This window comes from Rutidosis leptorrhynchoides, chromosome 9, assembly GCF_046630445.1.
Source record: "Rutidosis leptorrhynchoides isolate AG116_Rl617_1_P2 chromosome 9, CSIRO_AGI_Rlap_v1, whole genome shotgun sequence".
NCBI lineage: Eukaryota > Viridiplantae > Streptophyta > Magnoliopsida > Asterales > Asteraceae > Rutidosis > Rutidosis leptorrhynchoides.
In genome coordinates this window covers 309232802-309245447 of record NC_092341.1, presented here as the reverse complement: position 1 = coordinate 309245447, position 12646 = coordinate 309232802, and the positions used below count along the sequence as shown (strand labels likewise).

The 12646-nt window shown below is 28.5% G+C and overlaps 1 protein-coding gene across 1 annotated transcript; it reads right to left on the bottom strand.

Moving 5' to 3' along the window:
• Positions 1-11695: 11695 nt before the first annotated feature.
• On the bottom strand, positions 11696-12301 carry LOC139868969 (uncharacterized). The gene is made up of 2 exons (XM_071857304.1): positions 12036-12301; positions 11696-11888 (listed from the first exon to the last, which is right to left on the bottom strand). Exons 1-2 carry the CDS (start codon positions 12299-12301, stop codon positions 11696-11698), a joined length of 459 nt encoding a protein of 152 aa, XP_071713405.1.
• Positions 12302-12646: the final 345 nt, after the last annotated feature.

Here is a 12646-nt window from a genome sequence, read left to right as displayed (position 1 = left end):
AAGAAAGCACAGTGGACATCATTACGAGTCAACAACGAGTATATTGTATCAATGAGTTATGAAGTAATAACTCAATTCATCTAAAGAATTTTATATGTATATCTTATATATATATATATATATATATATATATATATATATATATTTTAAAACCATCATGAATCTTTTCGTACTAAACTATTACGTGTGAATTTTAAGGGGTAGATACTACTCGGTTAATTCATATTACTAATATGCTATGATGTACATCCTTCATTAACAACTTAACCATCGTTAACTACAAATATCTGTTTCAACTCAATGAATTCCATTTCATAATGAACTTAGTATATTAATCAATTACATGTTTGATTTTACACTTTTATCTTCGATGTACTCGAAACTTTCAAGAAAACATCATTTATATCTTATGAAGTTCATAAGAATTCCACGAGCATCAACATCCTGCACCGAGGAATAAGAATAAATAATGAAGTATTGGTTTCATTAGTGAAATACTCCGCGAAGATTATGTAATCCTTAATGTTTTAGAGATTATTCATTCAATTCAAAAATCAAATGAGCTTAATATGATATTAACTCATCAAATCTGTATTACATCTGAAGAAAATATACATACATATATTTTCATAAAGACGGTAATAAAAAAAATTCTTTTGTACAAAGTATTAATTGTGAAATCTTTAACGGGTAGGTAATACTCGGGAAATATATAAGTTCACAATTAATATGTTATACTGTACATTCTTCAACTTTGATTCAAAAATTATTAACTATGCTCACAGCGATATACAATCGTTTTCATACAAATTCAATTACATATTCTGATTTTGAAAAATCAGAATCCAAGCTAAGATTTAACAGAAAACATCACTCTTAGATTCTTACATCTTTCAAATGCTATACTTTGACTTCAAAACTGTGCTAGAACATCACTTCTATTCATAAACACACACACACACACACACACACACACAAAAAATTTGTATCGTTCAAAATTCTAGAACATCATATGTATCTTGACAATTACAATCTTCATGCAAACCCTTCAAACTTTTGAAAACACCTCGGATTGATAATCGACGATTCGGTTATGATAACTTTGAATGCTGATGAAGCAGCAAAAACTGTAAACGACCTTAACAGCCAAAAGTTTGATGATAAAGAATCGTGTGTTGGCAAAGCTCAGAAAAAGAGAAGGTTTGGAACTAAAAAACGGATTGAGCAAAGTATGAAGGAGGCTGTGGATAAATCACAAAGACTAAACCTGCCTTCAAAGAATCCAAATTATTCAGTATCTGCTGAAGCCATTAACGAATACCTTGCTTCCGAATCTAAACCCTTGCGGACAATATTCTTCATCATCCTCTGATATTAGAAATTCTAAGATATCATCGTATCTTTCATTATAAATATCTTCCATATTTCTGGAGATAATTCCATAATCATTCTTATCGAAAATCAATTTTCTCCTTGCGATATCTGTGTAACATCATAAAAGAAACTATTTTAGTTTCTAATTTCTGAAACTTTCGAGTTTAAAATATGAATATTTTTGAAGTGGTGTTGGGAACTGAAGCATGAGTTAGTATAATATAATGACACTTGATCAACGTGATTATATTACAGTAAGTTATGCTGAGTTTCTAAATGAAACATGATGATTCACAGATCATAACATTATCATGTGCCATGTTACACGACTTTTGTAGTCTATTTAACCTCTAAAATATCAAGAAAATATTTCTTGATGATTCGGTCTTTTCCAGTGTATTCTGGTAATTTAACAAATCAAAATCGTGTCATTACCATTTCCTTTCTAGAACATTAACAATGTTCATTCCGAAATATATATATATATATATATATATATGCGAATTCTGGACCATTACAAGAAATGCCTAATCGCAAGAAGAAGAAACGAAGGGACAAAGCTTCGAAATAGAAATTGGAGTATAAATCGCAGCAAATAGGAGAGAGTATTAACTGTGGATGACAATGATTATAGAAGACAGAGGTAGGGACATTGAAATATAAGGGGAGATATAAAACCCGATAACAACGCATAAATTACAAACCGTGAATATCAATGTTTATCGCAACATAAAGACACGGGAGAATTAAAAGCACTATAACCCCAAGAGCAAAGTAGAAGTAAGCAGATTCCTCTGGTGGAAGTTGGAAAAGGAGAATGATTGTTGCGATAGTAAGGATAAGGACAAGGATCAGAACTGGATTAAGCATTTTCGCAATCTTTTGAATTTAAGAATTAGGTATAGCAATGGTAAAAGTGACAAACCGGAAGAAGTTAATTTATAGTAAAATATTTGATAGAGAAATCAAGGCAGATCTCCGCATTTAATTAGAGAGATCCTAATTTCCTTATTCGCCGAAGAATCAAATCTTTTAGATTTAGAAGATTTTCTTTAAATTCCTTGAATTCCGGAATTCAACAAAGACAACGTCAAAAGTTAAGACAAAACTTTAGTTCTCATTTCATTCCTTTTAGGATAGTTTCACTCGTACTCTTCAATTAATCGAATCGTTTTATCTATATTACTCAATAGTGATAAAACTCTATATAATAACTCATATTCGTCATAAAAACATTTTTATGATTAGCCATGACGACCACGATCAAATTTCGGGACGAAATTTCTTTAACGGGTAGGTACTGTGACAACCCGAAAATTTTCGAACAAATTTAAACTTTATCTTTATATCATTAGATAAATATTTCAAACATATATATTACGTACAAATTTACAATTCTAAATAAAAATATATATATATTTTAACTTAGTCATAAAACGTCCTGATTTAAAATAATATATTTTGATAAACAACGAGTCACTGATTTATAGAAGCAAATGACCACAACGCTCAATTTTATAAGTTACATTTTTTATAAGTTAATTTATTGATGAGTAAGTCAAATTATTAATAAGAGTACACGTCGCGTGACGTAAAAGGATAGTTTTCTAAACGTACGAAAGTGCGTTCGGAAAACCGAAAGTGGTACACGAGTCGAGTATCAATGTACGAGTCAACGAACCTAAAATTACAAGTCAACTATGTACATGAATATAATATAATATATATATAATTAATATAAATTATATATATATTATATATATATAATAATATGTCGACAAACAAGAAAACAAAAAAATTGTGAGCTGGATTTTGGGGCCATGCGATCGCATGAGAAATAGGCATAAAACCCATGCAATCGCATGGCGGTCAGAATTCAGAAACATTCTATAAATTGGCCAGTTTGCTCAACACTGAACACACACACATATTAATATCTATATTACTCCGTATTTATTTATTTTATTTATTATAATAATAATAATATTATTATTATTATTATTATTATTATTATTATTATTATTATTATTATTATTATTATTATTATTATTATTATTAATCTTATTATTATTAGTAGTATTAATATTATACATAAAATACTACGACGAAGTCTTGAGCGTGTCACTTTCAAAATGGGTTTTCAAGCGGGATAGAGATAAGGAAATTATGGGTAATGTTCGGGGGTATATTTATGAATCAAACCTAGTGTTTATCATCTTCGTTGCGTCTACGTACTTTTCTACAATATTGAATCTCAATATTGATACGTAAGCACTCATATTTTATCTTTTATATATTAATTGTGTATCCATGTCTAGTGCTCGAGTATATATATTTATACATACGTGTATGCTAAATTTTGTCGTTAAACAGTTTATAATAGATCACGAATTAAATACATATATTACTGGTAAAAGGTATATGATATACATGTTTTTGAAAAGCTGGCGAAAAATCAATAACTTTTCATTTAGATATCGAATAATTTTGATGAACGGATTAAAAGATATGATCAACTGAATTATAATTGACGTTAATTGGAATTGCTTTTTAATCTGCAATTAATATTTAAACAAATTGTTTGTAAGATTGATAAATTGGATTTTTGAATATTACCAACCGAGTAAATGAATCCTTATATAAGGTACGTCTCGTTTTGTTGAACTATTGTCAAAATTGACTTTTTGAAACGACTTTGGATAACTTTTGTATGTCGATCTCGAGCATTAGGATTGTGATACACTATGACCTGACCTAGCTTGATAAACATTTATTGACCAACATATGTTCTCTAGGTTGAGATCTACGATTATTTGGTAATCCGAGTTTCGGTCACATTTTGGTGAACGACTTTACATGCAAATGCTTTATTAACCGATATACAATATTTATATGGGTGAGTTTCATTTACTCCCTTTTTAATTGCTTTTGCAATATACATTTTTGGGCTGAGAATACATGCAATTTATTTTAAACGCAATAGATACAAGTACATACTTAATTATACACTGAGTTTAAACCAAAAATCCCTTAGCTTTGGTAACTAGTAACTGCCAGTACATAGGATGTGGACTGGTGGGCGCGAATAATAGTATATGGATCCATAGGGCTTGACATCCCCGTCCGAGCTAGAGCGCTAGCCTTTTAACGGACGTATGTTATTTGAGTTTAGGACACGTTGGTTTGCGTGTATTAAAACGAATGGGGTATTTATCATTATAACGTTAAAGTTTAGTTACCAGGGTGCTCTGTTATGTAGAATCTATTGATAAACGTTTCTGGATGAAACAACTGAAATCTTGTGATCCAGTTTTATATAATCTATTGATAAACTTTTGATAAACGTTTCTGGATGAAACAACTGAAAACTTGTGATTCACCTTTATATACAGATTATGCGCAACATTAAAACTATGAACTCACCAACCTTTGTGTTGACACTTTTAAGCATGTTTATTCTCAGGTTTCTAGAAGTCTTCCGCTGTTTGCTTATATGTGATACAAGCTATGTGCATGGAGTCATACATGCTTTATTCAAGAAAACTTTGCATTCACAAAATCATCACCGTGTATCTTATTTTGACTTCATTGTCATCGGATGTATTATGGTAAACTATTATTTATGGTGATTGTCTATATGTAGAAATCATCAAACGTTGAAAACCTTATAAATTTATATTCATTTATTGTGTGCTATTTGAAAAAAATGCAATGTTTACAAAACGTATCATATAGAGGTCAAATACCTCGCAATGAAATCAATGAATGATGTGTTCGTCCATATGGATTTGGAGCGATCGTCATATAGGGTTTCTGTTCCCTAATTCTTAGATTACCAGACTAAAAAGGGCGATATTCGGTTTAATAATCCAACTATAAAATGTAGTTTTAAGTACTTGTGTCTATTTCGTCAAACATTTATAAAATCAGCGCATGTATTCTCAGTCCCAAAAATATATATTGCAAAAGCATTTAAAAAGGGAGCAAATGAAACTCACAATACTGTATTTTGTAGTAAAAATACATATGACGGCATTGAACAAGTGTAGGGTTGGCCTCGGATTCACGAACCTATATTAAGTATATATATTTATATGTTGGTCAATATCTGTCTAACAATTTAGGTCAAGTCGTAGTGTATCACAATCCTAATGCTCGAGATTATCATGCAAGAGTCAACAAAAGTCATGTAATCCAAAAATAACTTCCAAAATCTATATATGTTTATTATATAACTTAAATATAGTCGTTTTATATATTTAAATATATTTATCAAATTTTATTAGAGTAAATAATACAAGTCTGATGTTATGCGAGGTGTATATGAAATAGCTTATATTTTACTAGGAAAAACTATTAAATACGATACAAATTTACACAAGATATTTATTTATTTATAGATGGGATATACCTAAACCTTGCTACAACACTAAAGGCAGTGTACCTAATCGTACAGTAGTGTAGTTTTTAGTAAGTCCGGTTCGTTCCACAGGGAATCTTTTAAACAAAGCTTAACACTATATTAGTTTTAATTTATAAAAATACAAATATATATATAAGTAATATTATTATTATAAAGAGGGGGTTTTTACCGTTTAATGACCGGTTTGTCGATTTTAAAACTTTAGTTGCAGTTAAAACCTAATGTAAAATATTAAAAACAAATACAACTTAATTTAAAACATAAAGTAAATAACGATAATGAAATTGCGATAAAATAAAATTGCGATAATTAAAGAGTACGATAATTAAAAGTGCAATTAAATACAATGACAATAAATAAAAGTGCAATAATTAGAAGTGCAGTTAAATATGAAAATAAAGGAATTATGCTTATTTAAACTTCCGTAATCATGATGTTTGACGTGTTGATTTTAGTTTATTCCCATGGGTTAATTGTTCTTTGTCCTGGATTATTCAATATGTCCGTCTGGTTTTTGTCCATAACAGTCCATCAGTCATAAATATAAAGTGCGAGTGTCCTCATCAAATTATCCTTATACCCGAAGTCAAATATTCCAACTAATTGGGGACTTAAACTGTAACAAGGTCTTAATACTTTGTTTAATAATTACACCAGGATATCGACTGAGTGTAACCCAAGGTTTTAATACTTTGTTATCAATTATGCCAAGTGTCCTTGTACATAATTTCACCCCTGTTTTAATAATTCTAGTGACTATTAATTCATTCTCGTGTCCGGTTAAATGAACGATTATTCGTACATATAAATATCCCGCCATCGTGTCCGATCGAGTGTATATGGTTATTTATAGGGACGTCCAATTGTAAATTTTTATATTAAAATCAACAAACTATCATTTAGTTAAACAAATATAAAGCCCATTAATAGCCCATAGTCTAATTTCCACAAGTGTCGTTCTTTTGTCCAAACCCCAATTATGGTACAAAGCCCAATTACCCAATTTTAATATTTTTAGCCCAACATCATGATTACTTCATTTTAAATAAGCATAATAATAACTTAGCTACGAGACATTAAATTAAAAAGGTTGAACATAACTTACAATGATTAAAAATAGCGTAGCGTTACACGGACAGAATTTCGACTTACACCCTTACAACATTCGCTAACATACCCTTATTATTAGGATTTAAAATTTAAATTAAAATTAAAATTAAATATATATATATATATATATATATATATATATATATATATATATATATATATATATATATATATATATATATATATATACGTTTACATATGAGTGAAGAGAAAAAGATGTGTAAAATTCGGCCGAATGCTCGGCCTTTTATAGGCCCACGTGTTACTGTTTGACCTCCGCGAGTGCGGAGGTTTTTGCCTTCATAAGCTCCGCGAGTGCGGAGCAGTCGAATCCAGCTCACACAAGTTTGGATCTTAGTCTGCCAACGGTTTTAATATATAAATATAATATATATATAATTTATATAATTAATTATATATTATATTATATTTATATACATAGTTAATTTATAATTTCCGATTCGTTGCGTCGAGCGTTGAGAGTTGACTCTGGTCCCGGTTCCGGATTTTCGAACATCCTTGCGTACAATTTAATATCTTGTATTTTGTGTTTCGAATCTTGTACTCTTGTAATTTTGAGACGTTTCTCATCAATAATTGGAACCTCTTTGATTATATTTTGTACTTTTGAGCTTTTTGGTCGTTTACGTCTTCAATTCGTCGAATCTGTCTTTTGTCTTCACCTTTTATTATTTAAACGAATATCACTTGTAAATAGAACAATTGCAACTAAAAGCTTGTCTTTCTTGAGGGATAATGCTATGAAATATATGTTCGTTTTTAGCATTATCAAAGTCATTTAATAAATAAAAATTTATATTAAAATTTATATATGATAAAAATATAATTTTATATATATCTCCGGTAATAAAATTTATAAAGTTCACTTAATATAATAAAAATATAGTGATATGTATTATTAACGTAATTCTATTACGTGTGGTAAAAATATCTTTGTATTACATATTTATTTGATAAAATAATATTGATAATAATAATATTGAGTAAACGTTGTATTATTTTGTAATAATAATAATAATAATAATAATAATAATAATAATAATAATAATAAGAATTATTATTATTATTATTATTATTATTATTATTATTATTATTATTATTTATTATTTATTATACTAATAATAATAATAACAATATTTATGTTTACTAATGATGATATTAATTATAATAATATAATAATTCTAATCATGATAATTCTAATAATAACGATGCTTTTTCATATTAACTGTGATAATAATAATATCTTATCTAAAAATAATAATTCTATTCAAAATGATAATTTTTAATAATAATATACTAAAATGATAATAATAATGATATTTTATAATAACAATGATATTTCTATAATTTTAATAAAAATGATACTTTTAATATTAATGATACTTTTAATAATGATAATGAAAACGTTATTTTTATCTAAATCAATATCTTACAATATTTTAATTTCATCATGATACTTATACTCATTATTTCCTAATCGATTTGTTTAATAGCTTTTAGTCCTCTTTTATATCGCAATCATAATAATGATAATAATAGTAATCATAATAATTAGATGATACTAATATTAGTTTTAATGATAATGATACTAATAATAATAATAATAATAATAATAATAATAATAATAATAATAATAATAATAATAATAATAATAATAATAATAATAATAATAATAATAATAATAATAAACTTAGTGATAATAACGATAGTATTAATAATAACAATAACAATTTTAATGATAATACTTATATTGATGACGATAATGATAATAATAATAATAATAATTTATTAGATAATAATAATAATAACGATAACAATAACTACGACAGTAATAATAATATTAGAATTAATGATAATTCAGTTGACTATATCTTTTAATCCGTTCATCGAACCCACACGATTTCTAAAGGAAAAGTTATTGATTTTTCGCCAGCTTTCCAACGACATGCATATCATATACCTTATCTCAGTAGCATATGTATTTTATTCATAATTTATCATAAACTATTTAACGACGAAATTAAGCATACAAGCATGCAAAATCATATATACTCGAGCACTAGTCCGGGATACAGTATTAATATATAAAAGATAAGATATAAATGCTCACGTATCAATATTGTGATTCAATATTGCAGGAAAGTATATAGACAGAACGGAAATGATAAACACTAGATTGACCTCACGAGCATACCCCCGAACAATACCCATAACCTCCATAGCTATAACCCAAAATTTTCTTAGCTCTATCTCGCTCGAAAAACTCGTTTGAAATAACTTGCCCATAACCTTGTCGTAGTATTTTATGTAAATACTTAATAATACTAATAATAATAATACGATTAATAATAATTATATTAATCTTTTTAATAATAATAATAATAATGATATTATTAATATGTATATAGAGAGTGTAGAGAGAATGCGAGATAGATTGATGATTAAACTCGGCCAAAACTGAACGAGCTTTATAGAACATTTTGCCACCAGCCTCCCATGCGATCGCATGGGAATCCAGGCTTAATGCCATGCGATCGCATGACTAAAGTTTCCAGCTCATCTTCAATAATTAAGGGCGGCCGACAGTTTTATTATATATATATATATATATATATATATATATATATATATATATATATAAATTATATAATTATATATATAATATATTATATTCTCATGCATAGTTAATTTGTGATTTTAGTTCCGATGACTTGTACGTTGACGCCCGACATACGTCCTGGTTCCGGTTTCTCGAACGCATTTTCGTATGCTTAGAAAACTTGTACTTTACGTCTCGCGACACGTACCTTTAACAACATTTAGATTCAAATCATCAATAAACTAAATCACTCAAAGTGTAACTTGAATGTTCGAGTTTTTTTGTTATTAGCTTCTCTAAATTAATGTCTCGCTATTTATCAAAGTATATTTAATAATATTATTTTACATCAAAACATTTTATGACTAAGTTAATATTATATTTTATCACTTTTTAAAATATATATATTTTTTCATTTAGAAATATTTATTTAAATATAATATTTAGTTTTTCAAAACTAATTATATTTCAGAGTTTATTATATATAATTTAAATTTATTTTCATATTATAACATAATTTGATATGAACCATTTATGTACAAGCGTTTACTCTCACATCTCAAATATTCTAATTTAATTATTTAAATATCAATCGAGTCACTAATCGAATACTAATATCGTTTATTAAATAACTCGAAATATATATAAGCACGTTTTTAATTACGCGTTGCAAGTTATTTATATATTTATATTAAATTATGGACTGTTATTATTTATAACTTGTCAAAAGGTTTCTAGAAAGATTCTAAATTTTAAGATAACGTTAAAACCTTTATCCTTATTAAAATGACTCGGTAACAATTTGTCAAAAGTGATTCTAGATATTTATAAAGTTATATTCTTTTTAAAGAAGACGTGACACTCAAATTGTTTTATATAATTTCTAAAATTTATAACAATAAAAGATAATGATAATAACTTTAATAATCTTAAGGATTTATAATATGTTTCTACTTCTCGACATTTATATTATTTATTTTAAATCCTTATATTACGAGAAAATTAATATTGTTTCCTTATATATATTCAAAACGTTTTAGTAACAAAGTTCTTTTAGATAGAAAAACGTTTTCGTACGTTTGAAACCAAATCGAATAACTATTATATTTTCTAATACTAATTATATTCAAATCTCTTTATCGAAACGTTATAATAATAAAAGTCTATTATCTCGAAGAATGATTTCATATATTTGAACTAAATCGAATAATTATAATTTGGTTTTCCAGAATCAGTTATATTCCAAATCAAAAAGGTTTCATATATATCGTAAAACGTTTTCAATATTATGAAAACTAAATAATTAACTTGTCAAGAGACACGAGGTAATCATTGTAAAGCATGCATTGAAAGTTAATAAGGAATCTCTACTAACTTTTGTCTAGTTCTCGTTAATTGACACATTTGTTCTTACTTGTAAATAACTTTACCAATTTTTCAGAATATCGTTAAAAAGAACAGATTTCCTAAATCACAGTGGACCTCACAACAGAGATCCGTAATCATATCACAATGTATCTGATAATTCAATCATTTGATATTATCTTTTAATTCATTCGATAAACATGTTAAACATATATTGAAACAAATACGTTTATGTAAAGTATTATACATCTAATACTTTGTTAACGTTTTCAATTAATATAACTATATAATATTATTTATATAAACATCAATGTTCGTGAATCGTCGAGCACGGTCAACGGGTAATTGATTACATGAATGTAGTTCCAAAATTTTGAGATTCAACATTACAGACTTTGCTTATCGTGTCGGAAACATATAAAGATCAAGTTTAAATTTGGTCGAAAATTTCCGGGTTGTCACACTACTGATTTTGAAATTTCCAATTTTAGTGTATTGGAGCGGTGGTTTTGGGGTTAGGTGCGCCTCACCATTACACTAAGGCCTGCAATACTTAGTTTTTTTAACATTAGGTCCAACACTTAGTCTTTTTTCAGCTCAACAAACACTAGAACTTACAAAACACAATCTTTTTGGGTTTTGGGGTTAAAAATGCATGTAATGCAACTATATGCAAATGCAACTAGCAAAATTAATATCTTACAAGCTAAATTTGCAATGCAACTACTCATGAACGACCTATGTACAAGTTGTGATGATTTTTAGTCTAGGGTCTATTACATGACCCGTTTCAAGCACAATGGTCATTTTAGGTAGAGTGTGATGTCGGCAATCACAAGTGCATTGACTTCATCATTGTAAATTTTCAAACGATGGCCATTCACTTTAAAGATTTTGCCATTTCCAATCAACTCCACATAACCCGAGGGAAAATCTCTCTTCACAACATAAGGCCCCGTCCACCTTGACCTCAATTTACTCGGTGAAAACTTGAACCTAGAGTTAAACACTAGAACTTTATCATTGGGTCGAAATTCTTTGACTTCCTTGAGTCGGGCATCATGCCACTTTTTCGATTTTTCCTTATAAGTCAAAGAGTTTTCATATGCCTCTAGCCTGAGCTCATCAATCTCATGCAATTACATGGCTCTTTTCTCGCCCGCTTGTTCTAAATCCAAGTTTACTTGTTTCAATGCCCAAAAAGCCCTATACTCAACCTCCATCGGGATGTGATATGCCTTTCCATAAACCAACTTAAAAGGGGTTGTGCCAATTGGGGTCTTAAATGCGATCCTAAAAGCCCACAAAGCGTCGTCAAGTTTTGTCTGCCAAACTTTGGGGTTATTGTTGACCGTTTTCTCTAAGATTTGCTTAAGTGCCAGGTTTGTGTTCTCCACTTGACCAGTCATTTGAGGGTGGTATGGAGTCAAGAACCGGTAAGTCACCACATATTTTTCTAGCACTTTCTCGAGGAGGTTGTTGGCAAAATGTGTGCCCCTATCCGAAATCAAAGCCTTAAGAATTTCAAACCTAGAAAATAATCCTTTGTGAAACTTAACCACAACCCTAGCATCGTTAGCAGGTAAGGCTTTTGCCTCAGCTCACTTTGACACATAGTCAACCGCCACATGCCTATACTTGCATTGGTTAGAACTAAGGAATGGTCCCATGAAATCTATTCCCCAAACATAAAAAATTTCACATATTTCACTTCCCGTTTGGGCATCTCATCTTGTTTGGAGATGGACCCCGAA

Excerpts from the sequence above, each read along its gene's own strand:
- LOC139868969 (XM_071857304.1), bottom strand. The coding sequence starts at position 12,301 with ATGACTGGTCAAGTGGAGAACACAAACCTGGCACTTAAGCAAATCTTA. Across the intron at positions 11,889-12,035 it reads GCGGGCGAGAAAAGAGCCAT|GTTCAAGTTTTCACCGAGTA; the intron begins GTAATTGCATGA and ends GTTTAACTCTAG.